Genomic DNA, 23,484 nt, shown 5'->3' with positions numbered 1-23,484 from the left:
TCCTGTCTTCCTCATGGAGACAATTGTCTGTTGGAGATTTTAAAACCGAAATAGCGAATATATATAAAAAATAAGGCCAAGACGAAAAATCTTGGATGTGAATTCAAAATGTGAGTTCTTAGAGCTCATGTGTGCTATGATTGTACATATATCTAGTGCTGCAGGGTATGTTCTTGAGAAACTCTTTGTGATTATTGTAAAACCAAGCTCTTTCATGTCATGAGTAGAGAGTTTAGTGCATGTCCTATACATATAACCCTATATAATAAATCCGCGAATTTCGATACTTAACAACTTCTTGAGCACGGTGTTAGGCAGCAACTTATGAATGAACTAATACCTTACACAATGTGTGCAGGGTCCTAGTACCTGGTGAGCCCTTTGGGGATTGGCTGTTGACATAATCACAGGGCAGCAGTGTGTACCGCGTGTAATCCCAACTAAAACTACAGCTCTGCGTTTTTTCTGGGGATGGGCCAATCCCCCGACGGGAGGAGCTGGTTATATCTGGCTCCCAGCCATTTGTGCTATGAATTTTGGAGATTTGATTGATATTTTCTCATTTTCAAACCTTCAGGGAACTATTTAAATGTATTCAAAGGCCTTCACAATTTGGAGAGGAAAATGTATTATTATTGTACTATTGTAACACACCGTGGCAAATGTTTTAGATTTCTAGCAATTACCTCAATAACTCCTCAAATGTGAAACATTTAAACAGTAAACATGGACTTAAATGAGAGCACCGAGTCTAACTTTATGTCAAAATGGGACTAAAACGTTCTGAATGGTATTTCATTTTTTAATATTTTCTTTAAACAAGCATTGGATTTCCTTTCTGTCATACTGAATTCTATGCACTTACCTGTCCAACGCTTGTTGCGCATGAAGCCAGCATCGCATCTTGGGTTTCCGTCAGTTAGTTCCGTCATTCCCCAGTGACTTTATCACGTTTTTCGGATCAACAATACCCTCAGCTCTTTTGACAATGTTCTTCCCATCGACCATCTAAACATTCTGCGAAAGTCATAGAATGACGTGCAGCTGTTTTACCCAGACGGAAAAGTGTGAAATATTACGCTTACTTGCCTTCGGTAAGGCGTCTCCTAGCTCTCACTCACTCGTTCACTCACTCAAACGCAATCACTCTAAGTCTATAAAATTTTGTGATATATACAACACTCTTGTTGGCAAATATGGACACAGCGTTCAGGGTCTCTGGGAATATCAGCCCAAGTTGTATCGAAGTCCGCTTATGGCCCGAGGCCAGGGGTGTATAAGTACCGAACAGGGGACTGTATAAAGCTTCAGGATTGTAACATGAACAAGATGATTTTATGAATAGTTGCAATCTAAGCGTAACTTAATGACCCAGGAACCTTTCATCAATGTGGTCGCTGCTATTTCAAGTCCAGCCCATGTTAGCTCCCTCTACGAACGTACGTGGGAAGGTCTGCCAGCAACCTGCGGATAGCCGTGGGTTTTGACGGGTTCCGCGCGGTTTCCTCCCATCATAATGATATTCGCCGTAGTATCAATAAATATTCTTGAGTGAGGCGTAGTATGGGTAGAAGGGGTTACTGCATGGCCTAAACCACAGCTCTCTGCCATGTAAGCACCTGACTCACCTTTCGACTTACAGCCGCCTGCCAAACCAGCCAAAGCTTGGGTGGTGACTTCATCTCGTTAGTGATTGCTGAGATACTGAGCAGATTAAAAGGCCCAGTCTATGGGCAATGTATAAAAATATACTAAATATCTAAGCCGTATGAGTCAGTTTCCGTCTTCGTAAGCCATCAGATCCTATTTTTATAATAACCACCGGCCGCGAACCAGCGACAGAATAAAGGAATCTCCTGTGATTTTAACCCAAATTGACAGGTCGTCACTTGCCGTCGGTCGTCAAGTTAGGCCGTACCTTTTACATGTTGCCCTGTTACCGAATGATACTGTTTTTTTCATCGCACATTTAGAGAATGGTGTTACGGTACATCTAATATAACGTGTCTTTCACATGGCGATCCAGCCATATAAATTTATCGGCACTGGAGGCGACCAGTTACAAGGAGACACCGTCGTGATATGAACGACATGGTGTTGAGCGAACAAATAGGATAAATCCTAAGAAACAACGGGATCCACTCATGTTTGTGTTCAAGCCCGCCACAAATTGAAGTTTATCTTTGTTTAACAATTGTGATTCACAGCGTTTTTTGTTGTTTCGATATCAAAGATTTCACATTCAATAAAAAGAAATGTAGTTATTATATTGTAACCTCCACAACACTCAAATAACGATAATTGCTTTTATGTCACTAGAATCAACACATTACTAAACAATGACGAATAATATCTTTAATGCGAACACTGAGTAGCCATAGGCGACTAAAAGATGGAATATCAGACACCACACGTACAGTTACATGTACAGACTGATAAATATTTAAAAATAGGAATCAAATTTGGATCAATCAAAACGGCTAACAAAGTTAAGGAAAAAAATTGTAAATAGGAGAGGAAATGTGCATATACCGCCGGCAGGCCAGTTTTTATTGTGTCAATAAACAGCCCAATTTCAGCGGTATTTGTTAGATTTGTTCTTAAAATGTAAATATCAAAAATATATCACAACGTAAATTTAGAGATTAGCAACTGTCTCTTACATGAAAAAATAAACCTTTATAATAGCTAAAAACAAATATACTGTTTCGTTAAAGGAAAAGACCCATAAATATCGAAGTGGGCATAGCTAAATAGTCCATTTAAATCTATGCATCAGTAAACTTTCATTTAATTTTTCTTAGATTTTTGTGAGGAGAGTCAAAGGCGTTCAAGCGTTTGAATTCAAAGATGGTCTTTATGGACAATACTATCAGAGTTTAGGAACTCTGACGTCACAGGAAGTTCTTCCAACTCTAATCACGACACTGAGTGTTGTAACAACTTTTTACCAGTGAGTAACAGGTTGCTAAAATAATGTTCTCAAAAATTCCTTCCTTCTAGTGTGCATCAGGAAAAAAGGTGATGTGACGTCAGGGTTCCTAGATACCGTCAGTATGGCTCATAGAAAGCCCACCATAAAATTTTAATGTTTGAATATCTTTTAACACTTTTAAAAAAAATAAATGAAAGCAGTTTTACCCCAAATTTTCAGTTGTCTGTATGATGAAACTTGATTCATATTTTAGCTTTCTTTAAACAACTGTTAAATAACTAAAATATATACTAAATGAAACACAGATATCAGTAACAACCCACTCAGTTTAAGGCTAGAAAGTACATTTATATTAAGAGCAGCGTAACTACAAGTAACTTGTTCTATACACATGGCTTTTTAGCAATACAAAACATTACCAACATGGCGTAAAATATTACATCACATTATAAACAAACTGGCATAAAAATTAGGTTCAGCAAGACTTCAAAAACGAAAATTTTACACCTATAACAACACATTCATTAAGACCTGCAGAAAGGCATCTTTACAGCAAAAACAAATATGGTCAACATGACCTAAATCCTGCACAGCAATAACAAGGCAATAACCATGACCTAAATCCTGCACCTTGACAGCAATAACAAAACACTATCAATATGACCTAAATCCCACACCTGTACAGTAATAACAAAGCAATAACCATGACCTAAATCCCAAACCTGTACAGCAATAACAAAACAATAGCCATGCCCAAAATCCTGCACCTTGACAGCAATAACAAAATACTATCAATATGACCTAAATCCCGCACCTGTACAACAATAACAAAGCAATAAGCATGGTCACAAACCGTATTTGTATCCATACAGCAATAAAGATGACCACAAAACTGTGCCTTGTATTCCAATAACAATAGAACAGCATAGCCCAAAAGAGTGTCTGGGGCCTCCGTCGCTGAGTTGGTTAGCGCGCTAGCGCAGCGTAATGACCCAGTGGCCTCACACCAATGCGGTCGCTGTGAGTTCAAGTCCAGCTCATGCTATCTTCTTCTCCGACCGTACGTGGGAATGTCTGACAGCAACGCGCGGATGGTCGTGGGTTTCCCCGGGCTCTACCCAGTTTCTTCCCACCATAATGAGGCTTAAGTGAAATATTCTTGAGTACGCCGTAAAACACCAATCAAATAAATAAATAGATAAAACCATGTCTTTACTCCAATACCAACGGATCCAGCACAACCTATAACCATGCCTTTACCGCAATAACAACAGACACAACATGCTCTATACAGTGTGACATTACAACAATAAAAAAATCGCCAGGACTAAAAACACCTCACCTTTATATCAATAACATCTCATCCAGCATGACTAACCCCAGTGGCTTTACATTTCGCAAAACCTTTCTTTGTTATAAAAAGTTGACCACTCCAGTTGTAACAATATAAAATTGTCACACAACACACTGTGTCTAAGAAATGTCAAAGGAGTCTTTCAAACGAATGCGCCATTTTTTAAAAACAGCTCTAAACATTGTACGAGGAAGATTCCATACTTCTAACAGGTAAATAAGTGTTTACTAAGCTGTATATTTCAAATGGATTTACTAGGTTTGTTCTCGTAAATATATATTTATGTATTTGCTTGGTGTTTTACGCGGTACTCAATATTTTACTTACACGACATTAGACAGTTTTTTGTTGGGAGGAAACCGGGCAGAGCCCCGCAGGAAACCCATGGCCATTCGCAGGTTGTTGTCTGACCTTCCCACGTTAAGTTCTTGCAAATAAATTTAAGTATCAAAAATGTATTTCAATGTGAATAAAGCAATTACGATGCATATGTTTGGAGAAGTAAACGTTTATAATAGGTATGTGAGAATATGGCTGTGGCATAAAAGCACAAGTCTACCAATAGCAACAAACTGAACTTAAAGGTGGAGAAAACAAACAATACATCAACTTCAGATGAAAGAATGGAAAAAGTTAGTTAGTTGAAAATGTGGAAAAATTTTTCTTTAAAAGAGAATACCAAAAGGTGGTCGTCCCACACACTCAGCATACAAAAAAATTTTGTAATACCCTTTTCTCCTGCAAAAGAAAAATGAGAAATAAATATTAAATATTAAAAAAAATTATTAAGGACCATATTTGCAGATAACTTTTAACGCTCTTCCATCTAATTTTGACATCATTGTTAAGTTTTTCTTCTCTTTTAAACCTAAACAATACATTTACGGTAATGACGGCATAACTGATTTGTTATAGAATCAGAGTTTCAAATCAATAAAACAGTCAAAATCGTACATTAATGACAAAAACAAAAATAACCAAAACCCGAAAATTTCATAGCAATATAATCATAAATAATGGCCTATAAACCGTAAATTTACACCAATAACATAACTATTATCATGACTTTATCAGTGGCACAGTCATCACGACATAAAAACGTAAATTTACACCAATCACCGCACTATTATCATGATCTGAAAACGAAAACTTACACCAATCAAAACACTATGATCACGACCTAAAAAGCGTATTACTAAATCAGTAAAACAATTATTATGATCTAAAAAGCTTAAATATACACCAAACATAACACTATCTTCATGACCTAGAAACCACATTATTAAATAAAAACCTTAATCATCTAAATGACCGTTACAAGAACAAAGCATATTTACAGCAATAAGCACACAATAGTCATGATTTGAACGCATTTTCACAACAGTTACAACCCTGTTCGTCCTAAACCCCTACAAAGTGAGCAGCAAGCCCAACACAACACAGTTTTAATCAACACCAACAGAATCAACAGTGACAAACCATTGACATAAAAGCTCATCAGTTATGGCATAAAGTTACACAAATATACAGAACTGAAGCCACAGCAAGTTTGGCAAATGGAAATAAGAAACAGTTTTGATTAATCCAGTCATAGCGTAGAAACTATTAGTGGAATCTTTGCTGAACTTATTTTACATCGCCTCCGAAACTTTTGTCATTGGTCTGAAATTAGCGTAGGTTTGGAAGTTGTCCAGATATCCCATGACGACCTGGTGGATGAAGTTAAGCTGACCCTATAAAAGGGTAAAGGATGAAAAAGACATATGATAAATGGTAAGCAATCTGACCATAAATGTGGTAGATGAGGGGAAAAAAAGACAGATGGCAAATGGTAAGCAAGATGACCCTAAAATAGGGTAAAGTCTAAAGAAAACTGATGGTAAATGACAAGCATAAGGTTTGAAGCACATGAGTTTCTGATTTTTTAACATTCAAATTCTAAATGCATCTACACCATATTCAGCATGAAGACATTAATCAGTCGACGCATTATCCTTTTCTTTCTCCAGAAGTCACTGAGCATTGAAATAGACTCACACGCGTAAGGCCATAATTATATTTGTGTTATTTTTATTTGATAATTAGAAGTACTTTGGTCGATTTGGAGGTCCACGTTTAGCAATGGCACCAGCATTTGTACATCATTAAAAGAAAGACTATTACTCATATGCTTTATACGAAAATGACACTGATATAGTTATCTGTTTAATAATGTTATAAGTAATCATACCACATCTGTTATAATCTCCGGTCTGTTGTTCCTCATCTGCTTGACAGTCTGTAGGATATTGACGTTCTGGTCAACCTTCAGTCTTTCTAGTACAGTCCAAACCACACAGAACAACCCACTCTTTGTCACGCCATCCCTGGGTACAATCGGGGCATATATTATTTTAATCATACACATAAGCCTGTATTTCTTCATCATCAATCTTAAACGCAAGTAATGCGCACTCACCACATGATCGTATAATTTATATTGTACATATGACATTAATTTACGGCTAATTTCTCACCTTTTCGTTAGGTTTTTTGGCTTACATACAAGTAGGGTGGCCTTTCACAGTTGAGTTTATCAGTTTTGTCTAATTTGTTTCTGTATCTGCACCGATTCGCTTTTAGAAATATCCTACATTCTTTGTTCTTAACGATAATTTTGTAATAGTAAAATCTATGAATCCTTGTAAATCACTTAAAATATTAAAAACATCGTATGCCACAAACAGGCCACCCTTTAAGGACAAATTTTACATTCCCAATCAAACCAATATCAAAAGTGAGATAAACATAATTTAAGACCTTATGATTACATAGGTAACCAGGACAGTCGTATGCAGACGGCCCATGTCTCAGAGCATAAACTACTTCTGTCTACATACGGTTATTTTGTTTACATAAGCTTATTTTCCCAAAATCTGATTTTGGCTTTGTTACATTTTATTTTATTTTTGTTATTATTTTATTCTAAGCATTATTTACATTTTAATACTATATGAGCAAAAATCCTGAGGTGTCTTTGCCTTATAAAAAACAAAAACCCGCTATATTTCTCTGGAGTGAGAATGCATAAATTTGCATGTTATAGAAGAGAATGTACAATGGCAGGGGGGAGTTGTCTACCATAGAAGAACTCTTTTGACACACATCATATAGGAGTGAGTTATGCTTAGCCAACCTGCAATGAACCAGTACAGGTCCGTGGCCAGCCTTATCTCGCCACATGTCAACACTCTTCAGTACAGTCAAAAGCGTTGGTATAGTCTCCAGTGTTGGTTCACTCGTGAAAAATGGACAGCGGAATTGTTTGATGGGCTGAGGTTCTTTCTGGAAATATTCGTCAAATTCGATCATAAATAAAATTTACAGTATTCACCAGGCTAATGTAGAACGCTCAGGAAGACTCTGCATTTAAGATGTGTAAAATACAGTTTCCCTCTTGTGATGTACAACGCAGGTTTCTTTATGCTGTGAGTGCAGGGAGGAGTCAGTAATGGCCTCCTCCCACTATCCTGTCCTCACTGCTTCAGTCATACCAGTCGCCTGTAATTTATCATACATACCACTTATATAGGTACAAGTCATTTTACTTTTTGCCCTTTTGTTTTCATGCCTGTGTGAAGAGTTTGTCATTTGAATAACTTGCCGTTTGAAATGTATTATATTACCTAACTTGTTTGTTTTGCAACAAACATAGCTTAGATTTATCACCATTCTATATTACTTCCTTTCCCTCCGAGAGTCGGACTTATATTTGTACAATTCTTTATCGTGGGCCTTTGGCCTTTGCCCGGTTTCCTTCCACCATAATCCTGGCCGCCGTCGTATAAGTGAAATATTCTTGGGTAAGCGTAAAACACCAATCAAATAAATAAACAAATGAAGAATGACATTTCGGGAAAATCCTTGTCGGTGAATGAGATTAAATCGACTTCTGGCGTGACCTAGCGCTAGGTTATTGTGTTTTGAGTGGCCTCTTTGCTAGTGAAATTCTTTTCGTCTTTCCATGATCGTTGGAAACTGCTGACTGCTTTTCTTTGCATGATTGCGTCCTATTTAGGTATATTATATATACTTTCTTAGTTCTTTGGTGGTTTGTGTTTGTGTCCTTTTGGGAATGGGCCATGCGATTATTGACCCTGATCGTCCATTTTGTCCAACGTCCAACAGCTGTTACACTATAGGCTGATAGTCGTAGTTTCGCTATATATTGGACACGAAGAGATATGCTTTAGATTTTACGCGTATTTTTGAAAAAAAAACTAGGACAAAAAGATTTAAAAGCGCTCGACAAAGAAAAGAATCGATTTTGAATTTAACCACAGCGCTGCTGTTTCAAAACATTAGAATTCTTTTTGGTATAGGGTTATAACATCCCACTGGTTTAAAGGTTGTGGTGATTGGTCATGTTTTATATGTGTTGTTATGAACTAATTTTCTTGGTTACATTATGAGACATTTTTGTAAAAGGTTTACTTTTATTCTGATGTGATCAGTCTATAATGTCTAGCCCAAATTTGCCCTCTGACAGAAAGAAAAAATTGACAAAATTGTTTGCATGGGGATGATCAATTTCTATTCTTTATTTTCAGCTGCAACGCGCATTTGTGTTGGTGAAGTGTGTTCAAGCTGTTGTTGGAGTTAGTATTCTTCCTGTTCTTGGGTGAGTTATGTGTATGCGTCGCAGATTGTGACAAGACATGGGGCATTCTTCTTTCTTTAAATAAAGGTGTTATTACAGTTAGATGTGCACCGCCAGCGCTTTTGTTTTGTTTGATTTATTTATTTGATTGGCGTTTTGCGCCGTACTCAAGAATATTTCACAATACGATGGTGGGAGGAAACCGGACAGAAACCGGACAGAAGCCGGGGAAAACCCACGAACAGCCGCTGATTGTTGGCAGACCTTCCCAGGTACCTCCAGATATGAAGCCAGGATGATCTGGACTTGAACTCACAGTGACTGAATTGGAGAGAGGCTTCTGGATCAATGCGCCGTGCTGGTGCGATAACTACCACGGCCACAAAGGCCCCGGTTTTGTTTCTCCTTTTCTTTTCGGCCATTTAATAATGTCGCACGCGTATAAACTGATTTTTTCAAACATTTGTACAGTACAGTATATACGTGAAGATCGTGCACTTAGTTCAACGGAGACGTTCAGTTCGGGCTTGAACAATGGCGTTGAAAACCGTTATAAGCTTCTCTTTTTATGAACCCGTCCAAATCTCTGACTTAATACATGGACAAAGACCTTTGTGGATTGTGTTGAGGGTTCTTTTGGAATCGGTTTTGAGGTTGTTAACCCGGAACCACTATTTTATTTGGGGAGGGGGGTGATGTTGGAATATCAATTTCGATGCCCAGATCCAGAATATGAACTTTTAGTCATGAAAAATAGCAACTAATATACCACTAAGATAAAGACATTTTCTTTTCATCTCTGAATTAAAGTAATCAGAAATAATTGCCTTTGTTTAACATACTCTAGAGTATAGAAGGGCTTTACCTTGTCTTTGTGGCTCAGTTCGTAAGTCCAAGTGGAGAATTCCACTCTCTGGTCAACATCTGTCACCTCCACCTCGAACGGGTTAAACGTTTCCTTCTTATCTGTCCAATACACTCCAACATTCTGTGTGCAAGAAAATAAAGTATAATAAATTTATGTATTGTATATTTCACTTTTTATTTGATGATGTAATCTGCAGATTATTACTGGCCACGGCATCATTAAGCGATCCTAGATTTAAGTCAAATGTTCAAACCATTTTAAAATTTTTATTTCCAACGTACTAAGGACAAACTATTGCTTGACAACGTAAATTATGGCTAAGTTATTGTAAAAGAAATATCAGCTAAAATAATGGAAAGGAACATATCAAATTTAATTAGTTAAAATTTTGAATTAAGTCTAAGATCGCTTCGTGATCCTGGGGCCAGGAGTTTTACACCAATGTACACTTGTATCAGGAGACAGGTTTTAGGGGTGGGAGAAACTTGGGTACCCGTAGTGTGTACTTTCTCACTCACGCATAAAATATGAAGTACAGAGACAGTTTTACGTGTGCCGAATTTGGGAAAGCCAACTGATCTCGAACTAATTCCAAATAGCGCTTATTGCCATCATGGCACTGGAAATATTGGAGGCTAAACAATCTGAAATGTCCTGATGCTAGGGTTCAGTTGAGTGAACATCTCGGGTGTTCCACAGACTGAACTGTTATTGAATGTGTAAAAAAACAAATAACAGTTTGCCGCGCGCACTTTTTCGCTGCATTGTAATTCTCGATAGTCACACACTCAGAATATTCTCCGCATTTTATGCAGCACTTTGTGGTCAATATGACAGACTACCTATATGAATGCACCTGATCCCCTCTGTTGGGGTCTATTGCCTGGACAACTTTCATTGTGACAAATTAACTCCTTGTCTTTTGTTGTGTGGGCTTTCAATGATGTGCACAACTTTCATTGTGTCACATTACGTACCTTATTCCCTGTTTTGGATTTTCCATTATCTGCACAAATTTCAATGTGACACATTAACTACTTATTTTCTGTTTTGGGGACCTTCCATAATGTGCACAACTTTCAATGTGACACATTACGTACCTTATTCCCTGTTTTGGGTTTTCTATTATCTGCACAAATTTCAATGTGACACATTACCTACTTATTTTCTGTTTTGGGGACCTTCCATAATGTGCACAACTTTTAATATGACACATTAACTACTTATCTTCTGTTTTGGGGCCTTCCATAATGTGCACAACTTTCAATGTGACACATTACGTACCTTATTCCCTGTTTTGGGTTTTCCATTATCTGCACAACTTTCAATGCGACATGTTACCTACTTATCTTCTGTTTTGGGGGCTTCCATAATGTGCACAACTTTCATTGTGACACATTACGTACCTTATTCCCTGTTTTGGGTTTTCCATTATCTGCACAAATTTCAATGTGACACATTACCTACTTATTTTCTGTTTTGGGGGCCTTCCATGATGTGCACAACTTTCAATGTGACACATTACGTACCTTATTCCCTGTTTTGGGTTTTCCATTATCTGCACAAATTTCAATGTGACACATTACCTACTTATTTTCTGTTTTGGGGACCTTCCATAATGTGCACAACTTTTAATGTGACACATTAACTACTTATCTTCTGTTTTGGGGCCTTCCATAATGTGCACAACTTTGAATATGACACATTACGTACCTTATTCCCTGTTTTGGGTTTTCCATTATCTGCACAACTTTCAATGCGACATATTACCTACTTATCTTCTGTTTTGGGGGCTTCCATAATGTGCACAACTTTCAATGTGACACATTACGTACCTTATTCCCTGTTTTGGGTTTTCCATTATCTGCACAACTTTCAATGCGACATATTACCTACTTATCTTCTGTTTTGGGGGCCTTCCATAATGTGCACAACTTTGAATTTGACACCTTACCTACTTATTTTCTGTTTTTGGGGCCTTCCATAATATGCACAACTTTTAATGTGACACATTACCTACTAATCTTCTGTTTTGGGGGCCTTTCATAATGTGCACAACTTTCAATGTGACACATTGCCTACATATCTTCTGTTTTGGGGGCCTTCCATGATGTGCAAAACTTTTAATGTGACACATTACCTACTTATCTTCTGTTTTGGGGGCCTTCCATAACGTGCACAACTTTCAATGTGACACATTTCTTACTTACCTCCTGTTTAGAGTGAGTGGGTGAGTGAGTGAGTCAGTGCAAAGGGGTTTAACGTCGTACTTAACAGTCATTTTTTTCAGTCATATGATGACGAAGGAGTTCGTAGAGTGCATGTACGTGTAATGTGCCTCCTTGTTGAAGGACGGTTTTCCACCGCTCCTTTATCTGGTGCAGTTTCAGTGAGACGACTTCAGTCGTGCGTATGTCGACCTTGCAACTGGGAGCAACTGGCTTTTTGGTAACTGGAAGCAACTAGGAGAAGTTGGCAGCAACTGGGGGCATACGATCGATCTACGCGCGTTTGCGATCACCAACAACTGCTGAGTCTGCAGTTGCTCAGAATTGAACAAGTTCGACTTTTCCGCGAGTCGAAGCATCCAGTTGTACCAAGTTCCGTCGATCTACACGTGCTTGTGTCCACTTGGTAACAGTTGCTCCCAGGAATGCACGAGTGGCACTATGGAAATGGCGATTATAAAGTGGACCGATGAGCTGGAAAATAAGCTTATCGATATTTGCAGGCTTAGACTGTGCTTGTACGACACCTCTCCCAAGGTACAAAGCATATGATGTACATGGGGAGTGTAGAAAAGTTGGAATAAATGGACAAGAGAATTTTCCCAGAAACCTTAAATTTCCACAGCAAAGACAACTTAAAGGTATATTATATATTGTATATAATAGTTTGATAATAATAATCCACGCGCAACGAAAATGAATCTGATCAGACCCCGCCAGTCGCTCACGATGTTAAGGTTTTGTCAAACTTTTCGACATAAGCGCTACGCGCCCTGCTTTACCGAAGGCAAGTCAGCTGCCAAACCCGAGCCATTATACTGATGTGGTGTGAGTCGATCCAGGATTGGCCCTGGACCTACCGCCCCGAAGCGGATCCCCTGATTAGAGCGTCTTCCATTATCTGCACAACTTCCAATCTGACACATTATCTACACAACTTCCAATCTGACACATTCCCTACATTATTCCCAGTTACATTATTGGGATTTCCCAGTATTTGCACCTCTTTCAGTGTGACACATTACCTACCTTATAACCCTGTTTTCCGTTATGTGCACAACTGGTCAGTGTAAAAGACCACTTATCTTATCCTGCAATGTGCACAAGGGTTCAATGTGGTAAACTACGTATCTAATCCTCTGTTTTTGGGGACTTCCATTATTTTCACAAGTGGTCAATTTGACAGACTACCTACCTTATCTCCTGTTTTGGGGTCTTCCGTTATGTGCACAAGTAGTCAGTGTGACAGACTATTGATCTTTACATGTTATGTGCACAAGTGGACACTTTGACAGGGTACCTATCTTATTCCCTGTTTTGGGAGCCTTTCATTTTCTGCACAAGTAGTCAATGTGACAGACTACCTACCTTATCTCCTGTTTTGGGGTCTTCCGTTATGTGCACAAGTAGTCAGTGTGACAGACTGTTGATCTTAACATGTTATGTGCACAAGTGGACACTTTGACAGGGTACCTATCTTATTCCCTGTTTTGGGAGCCTTTCATTTTCTGCACAAGTAGTCCATATGATAGACTACTTAACTTATCCCCTGTTTTGGGCGTCTTCCGTTATGTGCACAAGTATTCAACGTGACAGACTACTTATCTTAAACTGTTATGTGCACAAGTCGTCAATGAGACAAACTACGTACCTAATGCTCTGTTGTGGGGGACTTCCATGATGTGCATAAGTTCAATTTGACAAACTACCTACTTTATCCCCTGCTATGGGGTATTCCATTTTCTGCACAACTGGTCAATGTGAGAAACTACATACCTTAACCCCTGTTATGGGGTATTCCATTTTCTGTATAACTGGTCAATTTGACACACTACCTACCTTATCTCCTGTTTTCACGCGGTCCAACATGATGATGGTACTGACTTTGTGATCATAGACCAGACGCCAGAAATCCACGACCGTGTTGGGTAGAGGAGTCTGAGTTAGGATAAAACCCCTCTTCTGTTTGTATCCCTACAAGTAAAAAACAGTATTTTCATTGAACCAAAAATACACAAACATCTGTAATTTCCCAAGAGTAAACTCATACACGTCATACGCCATTCAGGTTCCTACTGTTTACAACAGAGAGTCCAGGAAAAAACACTGAAGGCAGAGGCCATTTCGTGAGTTTCAAATAAGTGGAACTTGAACACGTTTCCATGCAGCCACATCAATAGTTCTGCCAGCAACTAACAGATGGTGAGTGGGTGACAGAGTGCTTGGGGCTTAACATCGTACTCAACAATTTTTCAGTCATATGACGACAAAGGAATCCTTAGGGTGCATGTACGTGTAATGTGCCTCTTTGTAGCAGGACGGATTTCCACCGCTCTTTTATGAAGTGCTGCCTCACTGAGACGACTTACCGAAGGCAAGTAAGCTGCCCCGCCCAAGCCATTATACTGATACGGGTCAACCACTCGTTGCACTATCCCCTTCTTGCTGAACGCCAAGCGAGGAAGTTACAACTTCCTCTTTTAAAGTCTTAGGTGTGACTCGATCAACGACTGATCCTGGATCTACCGGTCCCGAAGCGGCCGCTCTACCAACCGGGCCGGTTTACCGTGTTATCCGGGCCGGTTTACAGATGGTCATGGGTTTCCCTCGGGCCCTGCCCGGTTTTCTCCCACCATAATGCTGATCGCTGTCGTATAAGTGAAATATTTTTGAGAACGGCGTAAAACACCAATCAAATAAATAAATAAATCAATCACTACGTAAGGACCTCTGGAAGTTATCACGAACCTATCTTAGACTCAAGTCAAAAATTTTATCATTAAGTCTGGTGCGTTCCTTTCCATTATATTTGCCGAAATTTATTGCACAATAACTGATCAAGAATTAACGTTGTCAAGCAATATTTGGATATTCTTACATTACAAATAGCAATATTGAAGTCATTTGAAATCTTGACTTAAGTCTAGGATCGCTTAATGATCCCTGGGCCAGATCTTGGTGTGTTTGTTGCCGACTTCACATACATCAACGAGGCTGCTAATTAAAAATTGCATTAAACAGATTTAAGCATCAAATTATCAACGGAAACGGGGTATGTCCGAGCGCTGAAGATGTTTTCTTATCATTCACTAGGATATGTGATATTCTATGACAGTTATATATAATATATTTGAGGTAGGTTGTATTTGTGAAATAGAGTATAGTGTCGTGGAGGCAATGGAATAAATCCTAGGTTCATGTGACCGATGGAATCAGTCCTTTACCTAGGACTTGATATACATTCTACAAAAATGTGGATGTGGGTCAAATCCATGCCCCCGCAACTGTAGGAGCCTGGGCAATAAATGGCCTAACAGTCGATGAATTTATTTATTTATTTGATTGTTGTTTTACGCCGTATTCAAGAATATTTCACTTACACGACGTCAGTCAGCATTATGGTGGCAGGAAACCGGGCACTGCCCAGGGGAAACCCACGAACATCTGCAAGTTACTGGAAGAGCTTCCCACGTACGGCTGGAGAGGAAGCCAGCATGGGCTGGACTAGAACTCACAACGACCGTATTGGTGAGACGCTAATGGGCCATTACGCTGCGCTAGCGCGCTAACAAAGTGAGCCACGGAGGCAGTCACTGGATGAAAAACACTTGTGTCCCAACATTATCTTGCACATATCTATAACTGGCAAGTTCATCGGCCACTGTCAAAGGTTGGTGGTTTAAAACGGACACTCCAATGAATATGACGTCATATAACGACAAAGTACATGCATACGTTGTAAATAATTAATCAGTTTGAAAAAATTAAGACCAATGATAATGGCATTTCAGCTATTCTGTCATGAGAAGGAATCATAATTATATGTGGTCTTATTCTTTACCACGGGAGCGGTAGTTCCAGGGGCAATCCTGGGTCGAGTCACACCTAAGACCTTAAAGGAGGAAGTTGTAACTTCCTTGCTTGGCGTTCAGCATGAAGGGGACAATGCAACAACTTGTTGACCCGAATCAGTATAATGGCTCGGGCGGGGCTGTTTACTTGCCTTCGGTAAGGCGCCTCAGTAAAGCAGCACTAGATAAAAGAGCGGTGGAAATCCGTCCTGCACCAAGGGGGCACATTACATGCACTCGAAGGATTCCTTTGTCTTCATATGACTGAAAAATTGATAAGTACGACGTTAAAACCCAAGCACTCACTCAGCACTCTTTTCCACGCCTAGAGAGTATTAATAAAACGGTGTTAGTTTTAACTTAGTGTACCGTATTAATATCTAGGTAAAGTACCTTGCAGTTAATACTACCTCTCCACTTTCGAACATACAAACCACACTGTAGGGTCCCGTCTGAGATCCTTACCGGAAGATACACAGCATTGATGTAGTCGTTACAGTCGGACACTGGCGTGGACAAGTATGGCCTGCAGCTATCAACTGAAACACAATAATCACAGGTTTACTCCAACGAAGATGCTGTGCTGCAACAACGTGTTATTTGCAACACATATTACGCAGTTTACAGCTTTCCTTCACATACCTGACTGTTCATGAGGCTTAGAACTCATAAATTCCAAAGACAGAACCACGAACAACGTGGGGACAATGTTGTAACACTCTGAATACAAGGAAAGAAAAACAGCCCTTAATCGCACTAACTCACGAAAAAGAATGATGTGAAATGGGAAGTTACAGGGGCTTGATGCTAACCAGGTAAGTGTTTGAGCTCTTTACAGGGGAACGCCGACCTGCTCTCGAGCACATTTAAGGCGAGCCATCTTTCTGGATGCTCACTGCCAATGTATATAAATGTGGGGCATTTCCGCTAATCAATAATCAAGGGAAGAGAATGTGACTCATGGGAAGGTTGCATACCAACCATTTGTCATTGTGCCTTGAGTACTGCTGATTGTCATCTGGACGTCAGTGTAATCTTTCACTCTAGGAATTCACGAGAATCAGTGGATCTACCTCTATATGCTGAGACTTCCTATTGAGATTGTGTGTGTTTGGAAAGGTGTTGTGTCTGCTCTAATCTCCAAAGGAATCTATATTTTGTTGTTACCTACATTGTTTTATATGCTGTAAAAATGTTTTACTATTTAGTCTAAGATTAGACTATTTTATTATATGTATTTAATTTATTTAAAACTGTTCGGTTATTACTGTCTGGGAGTTGAACAAGTCATTACTTTGCAGATTGACCTCTCTGATAACGATACCTTAACGGTATACGCTGCTGAACAGGGAGATGTGCTATAAGTTTTCACATACTTTACAACAATGTTTAGAGGGCACATGGAAACGGTGTCTAACACATTATTAAATCAGAAGTTGATATCGACATACAAACCCTGTTAGGTGTGTTGAGAGTGTAGCTCAACTGTCGACGAAATAAGGCTTTGTCACAAAAGACTTACGGGCTAAAAATTTGGAGTATCTGTTCTTGGAAATGTTGTCCGGATGTCTGGCGGATTCCACTTGCATCTTGTTCGCGGGTTGTGAGAGTTCCCGGAGGACCTAAAACGGACGGCGATAACTTCCATTTTAAAATGTTCTGTTTTATTTGAACACTTTGTAAAGAGGTGTCGGTCAGAACAATCTCATCACAGACCCACAGTAGCCATGAATAGACTAGCTGTGTAATGTACCACGTAATTCCCAATATTTATCTATTTGCTTGACTACAGTTTTACGCCATATTCACGAATATTTCACTTTATATAGGACGGTGGCTTAATTTTTTTATGTATTTATTTGATTGCTATTTTACGCCGTACTGAAGAATATTTCACTTATAAGATGGCGGCTAGCATTATGGTGGGAGCGGTGGCATAAATGACAGTAAATTTAGAATTCTAGTAGCTTCAACAGTTTGCAAATATTTCTTATTCTATTTTCGCAACAGACCTCAAACTGTGCGACCATCTTGGACTGTCCGGTCTCGGGGTCGACAGTGCAAAGGTCAGAGTACACGGTGGTAAAGTTCACAGATGGAATTGAACTGTCGCTGAATTTCAAGGCTTCTCCCAGGGCTGCGTGTAGAAACTCGTACTGTTCCTGGTTAACATAAGGGCAAATTTTTTTTATAATTTAGCAGAACTTTCCTGCAATGCATAATGTTAAATCATCTTGCTGAATAAACCCGTCAGATCAAAATTCATGTAACCACATGTTATATCTTATCAGTACTTGCCATTCCGTTTTATTCCATCATACATTTGGCACAATGAGACGATCACGCATTGTTTTTATTTTCTATCTCGTCATTCAATAAAAGTAATGTTTGCAGGTAAATGCCGTTTCGATGACATGTGCACAATGCTTGTTTCAGCTTTAACAAGTGATGTGAAGAAAAGTAGTATCATGATAACAGATAATGTGCAAAGTAGAAAAAGTTTGACCTAAGTGCGATCAGATATTGCCTTCAGAAAACAGTCCCGTGGTGTGGGAACATACCCTAACTCAGGTAAATTGACAAGAAGTCACATGTCACCGGATACGTCTGACCATTTGTCAGCTACATGCATCACACTGTCTTCGCTGCTCTGTTTTTTCTCTCTATGCTGTATGTCTTAATTATATTACACAATTACGTTTCCTGTGGTATATCAGTACACTTAGAGGAGATTGGAATTTCCAAACCAGATCTGCAGTCTTTTTATGGCTAATTGTACCTGTGTCTGCACCATGTTGACCCGCTGCTGTCTCAGAATCATCACACAGGCCGGCACATTCACCACATTCTCTTCTTTAGCCTGATTGATCAGGTAATCCAGAGCTATGAACGTTCCCGTGCGTCCAATCCCAGCACTGTTCCAAGACACGCATGCGTACAACAGGTAGAGTAAAATTATAAGGCAAAAAGTACTCCACAAGAGATATCCCAACTCTTGACAAGATCGCGCCTTTAATAACCGGCATGCGCACTTTGAAGGTTTACCTTGAAAAAGATTTAAAGACTTGGCTGTGCCTTTTGAGAGACAATGTAGGCGGTAACTACCACAATTCAATTAAAGGACTGACACCGTTGAAGTCAAGTCATGCCGTTCTATATTTTACAACCACATGGACATAGGTTTTAAACGAAGTCTGGGTGCTATCAATCCCGATCTAACACAGAACGTGTCTTGAATCACGTCAGGATTAATATCAACTGCGCATGTGTTCTTCTTTTGGAAAACAAACATTTTCATGCCAATTTTCAACCATAATCGAAACCCACGACCATCCGCAAGTTGCTGTCAGACCCTCCCACTTACGGCAGGAGAGGAAACCAGCATGAGCTGGACTTGAACTCACAGCGACCGCATTGGTGAGAGACTATTGGGTCATTACGCTGCGCTAGCGCGCTAACCAACTGAGCCACGGAGGCCCCCGAAAATAAGAAGAATGCGTATATAGAGAAAAAAATTAACACGGAGCCATGAAAACAGGCATCATTGATGCTAGAAAGACAAGACATTATTCTAGACGCGGAAACTTAATCAATATTCAATTTGCTTGCATCTTAGTTTAAAAGATGTCGCGAATCTGAAATATTTATGGTTTATTTTTAAGTGGAATTAGTGCACATCATTATGACTTTTCACAGATCCTGCACACTTTTTGCATATGTACTTATGAGATATTCTACTCTTTGCGAATTTAAGAAACAAAGAATGAAGGTGTTAGATTTCCTATACACCCTCGATCATTTGTTTTTCAACAATGGTTAATTTATATTTCATACGTAATCTGCGTGATTAGTGCAAAAGTATAAAATGTTTGATTCAAATGAAGAACTCAAAAGTGGTGTTTATTTCAGAACTAGCATTCCATTTCAAAATGTTTCTTTCTAGGTTGATCTGGATTGTTTGTTCCCACGCCTACCTGCAATGGACGAGAATTGGTCCAGGTAAAGTCCAGTTGTACTCCAGAACCTTATCTCGAAAGTCAAGCAGAATTGTGGCATCGGAAGGTGCCCCGTGATCTGGCCAAGCCGAGAAGTGAAACTGTTTCAGAATCTTCGTCTTGTTTTTCACCTGAGGAGATTTTCCGATCAGATGCGTGACACAAGTAATGACGGTAAGGAAAGCATAAACCAACAGCCAACAGAATTTGCTCATCTTATAGGCAGATTCTCATCTTGTATCCTCTTTTTTGATTGTGTTATAATACCAATATATTGTACATATGTTACAATTACATTGTGGTGAAACTCTGGGCATGTTGGAAGAATCTATTTATTTATTTGATTGGTAGTTTACGTCGTACTCAAGAAAATTTCACTTAAACGACGGCGGCCAGAATTATGGTGGAAGGAAACCGGAGAGAGCCAGGACGATACCCACGACCTTTCAGACCTTCCCATGTACGGCCGGAGAGGAAGCCAGCAAAGAGACGGACTTGTACTCACAGCGACCGTACTGGTGAAAGGGCCTTATGTCATTGCGCCGCGCTAGCGTGCTAATCCCCTCTACCAAGTCCAGCTTATGCTGGCTTCCTCTCCGGCCATATGTGGGCAGGTCTCCCAGCAACCTGCGGATGGTCCTGGGTTTCCTCCCACCCTAATGCTGACCGACGTCGTATAGGTGAAATATTCTTGAGTACGCTTTAAAACACCAATCAAATAAATAAATAAGTAAATAAATAAATAACCTACAGACATTTTGGACAGAAATTGAGAATTGAGGGTAATCATGCAATAATGAACTATATGTACAAGTATTTTGAACACTTTCTTACATGTGCAAAGTTACAAAGTGGTATACAGAGATACATGATGACGGGAATACTGGAAAGTGGTGTGTGGTCACCAACCTTGTTATTCAGCTCTAGTGGTCTAAGCGTACAGTTAGTGTACAGCTTGTGTCGATATTACTACATGTAAGTACCAGTGTTGCATTTGTGTAATTCTATAGAAGTACAAATAGTGTCGATCAGACCTACCTTAGTGTGACTCAGCACCAATGTTCTAATTGTGCAGTTCTGTCAGTGTACTCTTATAGAGTCGATGTAACTGAGCACCACTGATCTAATTCTCTAATTGTTCAGATGGTGTCGATCAGATCTACCCTAGTCTGACTCAGCACCAGTGTTCTAATTGTGCAGCTCTGTCAGTGTACTGTTATAGTGTCGATGTGACTCAGCACCAGTGTTCTAATTATGCAGTTTTGTCAGTGTACTCCTATAGTGTCGATGTGACTCAGCACCACTGATCTAATTCTCTAATTGTTCAGATGGTGTCGATCAGATCTACCCTAGTCTGACTCAGCACCAGTGTTCTAATTGTGCAGCTCTGTCAGTGTACTGTTATAGTGTCGATGTGACTGAGCACCACTGTTCTAACTCTAATTGTTCAGATAGTGTCGATCAGACCTATATGTACCTATTGTGACTCAGCACCAGTGTTCTAATTGTGCAGTTCTGTCAGTGTACTCCTATAGTGTCGATGTGACTGAACACCACTGTTCTAATTCTCTGTGTCGATCAGACCTACCTTAGTGTGACTCCGCTATAGTGTTCTAATTGAGTAGTTCTATTAGTGTACAGCTAGTGTCAACGTGGGTTCCCCCTTCTTAACTCGGTGTTCTAACTGCGTAGGTCTACAAGTGTACAGATACTGTCGATCCCACTTACCTTAGTGTGAGCCACTACCGGTGTTCTGTGTCGTTCTATAAGTGTATCTACTGTGTCGATCACAACTACCTGAGTGCAGCTTAGCCTTGCTGCTCTAATTGCGTAGTTCTACAAGTGCTAGTTCCGATGTGAGTCAGCCACAGTGTTCTAATTGTGTATTTCAATGAGTGTACCGTTAATGTCGACAGAATCTCTATTAGTGTGACTCCGCTCCAGTGTTCTAATTGTGCTGTTGAATGAGTGTACCAATGACGTTGATCAGACCTACCTTTGTGTGACTTAGCTCCAGTGTTCTAATTGCGTAATTCGCATATACCTCCTCGTCAAGCAGGGTAACCTCAATGACACCAAACCGCGTACAGCCTTCGCTCGGCCAGTACTGTTTGCACTTTATCTAAAACGCAAACCAATGACGGAGGACACGTGGACTGAGGCACAACGTACTGGAAAATACTCTCTTTGCAAATTGCAGACATCATTGGTGTATACTTTGAATTCATTGTACAATTTTAATTATTCCTTAACTCAATACACCCAAAATAGTAAGGACCACGAAAGAAGACTCCCATTGAAGTTTGCTTATCATTTGACTTGATCTCATTGTTAAAGCCAATTCGTCATTCCAATATTATCAACTAGCTATTCAAATACGTATGTGAAAACGACGTCACCTTTGATGTAAAACTTAATTCAATGACATTTAGAAGTTGAACTGGATAACATAACAAATATATGGATTACAACTTCTGCCTATTCAGTGAGCAACGTTTCGGTATAGGTACTAATGCCGGTCATGTGGGTCATTATATTGATAAGTGTATTAGTCCCTATACCGAAACATGGCTCACTCAATATATAGAAGTTGTGATCTATATATTTCAAGTTATGTTACCTTTGATGTAGGTATGGCCTGAATCAGGAGTGACGCTGCTCATCCCAAATGGGCTGATAGAATACCCTATCTAAGAACTATTTGAAACACAGGCATTTGTTTTTGTCTTAAGAACAGTACATGCACAATGGAATATGCTATTAGAAATACCTTAGTTGCTTCGATCAGATTTGTCACCATGACAATTTTACCCACGTTCTGTTCCCAGAGCATGCGCATGAAGTCGTTTATGATGAGATCGGTAGGCCCTGTGAAGATACATGTCAACGTGAACAGCGCAAGATCACGTGGGTGAGCATCAGGTAAAATATTACACCATATCATTTATGAGGCACGACTTTCTTTATGGCAAATAAAATCGTTATCTTTTTATTTGGAAGATCCTCCTTTTATACTGATAATGACCTAATAAATACGACTGCATAAAATATGTTGAACGTGGCACCGTGACTAGCCGAGACACTTTATTTCGAACAGGAAGATCGTTAGTTTTTTTCATTTGTGCGCAAATGGCTTTTTCTCATCACCATTATTTTAACATTAATCAAAATAATTTTACAATTTTATATGTAAATATGTATGCTTGAGGTTTAACATCGTACTTAATAATTTTTCAGTTATATGACGACGAGGGGTCATTAGGTGTGTATACATATATTTTGTCTTTTTGTGCCAGGGCGACTCCATACTGCCGCCAGTAGTCATATCGAAGACACAAGACATGACCCCCCCCCCCCTCCACCCAGACACTCCAACCCTGTCACATTATGCTGACACCAGGCCTAACAGTTATGTTTCCTTGCTCTAACCTTTCGTCGCTCAGCCCTGTGCATGAATTCTTCAAGGAGTAGAGGGCAGAGAGCATTGAGGGGTTGACAAGGAGAATTTTGTCCATCCTGGTTATACCACAGTTGTTACTGTGTACCTCATCCAACCCTTGTGAATTGTCCACATTTTTTCTTAGGACATGATGAGTATAGATACTATTACGTAA

General features: G+C 39.5%; 1 protein-coding gene across 1 annotated transcript in view; it reads right to left on the bottom strand.

The window, feature by feature from the left end:
• Positions 1-5,920: 5,920 nt before the first annotated feature.
• The window catches only part of LOC135481299 (receptor-type tyrosine-protein phosphatase mu-like), a 134,222-nt gene continuing 116,658 nt past the window's right edge, over positions 5,921-23,484 (bottom strand). Inside the window, exons 11-22 of the mRNA XM_064761146.1 lie at positions 22,641-22,738; positions 21,867-21,992; positions 19,850-20,001; positions 18,655-18,790; positions 17,888-18,037; positions 17,398-17,497; positions 16,341-16,414; positions 13,864-13,998; positions 9,794-9,916; positions 7,465-7,613; positions 6,520-6,655; positions 5,921-6,022 (exon numbers count right to left, since the gene is read on the bottom strand). Coding sequence (XP_064617216.1) covers positions 5,921-6,022; positions 6,520-6,655; positions 7,465-7,613; positions 9,794-9,916; positions 13,864-13,998; positions 16,341-16,414; positions 17,398-17,497; positions 17,888-18,037; positions 18,655-18,790; positions 19,850-20,001; positions 21,867-21,992; positions 22,641-22,738 — 1,481 coding nt within the window. The remainder of the gene's footprint in view (positions 6,023-6,519; positions 6,656-7,464; positions 7,614-9,793; positions 9,917-13,863; positions 13,999-16,340; positions 16,415-17,397; positions 17,498-17,887; positions 18,038-18,654; positions 18,791-19,849; positions 20,002-21,866; positions 21,993-22,640; positions 22,739-23,484) is intronic.

The sequence above is a fragment of the Liolophura sinensis genome, unplaced genomic scaffold (genome assembly GCF_032854445.1).
Source record: "Liolophura sinensis isolate JHLJ2023 unplaced genomic scaffold, CUHK_Ljap_v2 scaffold_15, whole genome shotgun sequence".
In the NCBI taxonomy this organism is placed as follows: Eukaryota; Metazoa; Mollusca; class Polyplacophora; order Chitonida; family Chitonidae; genus Liolophura; species Liolophura sinensis.
Note: the sequence above shows the minus strand (reverse complement) of the source record. Positions and strands in the feature narration are given on the sequence as shown.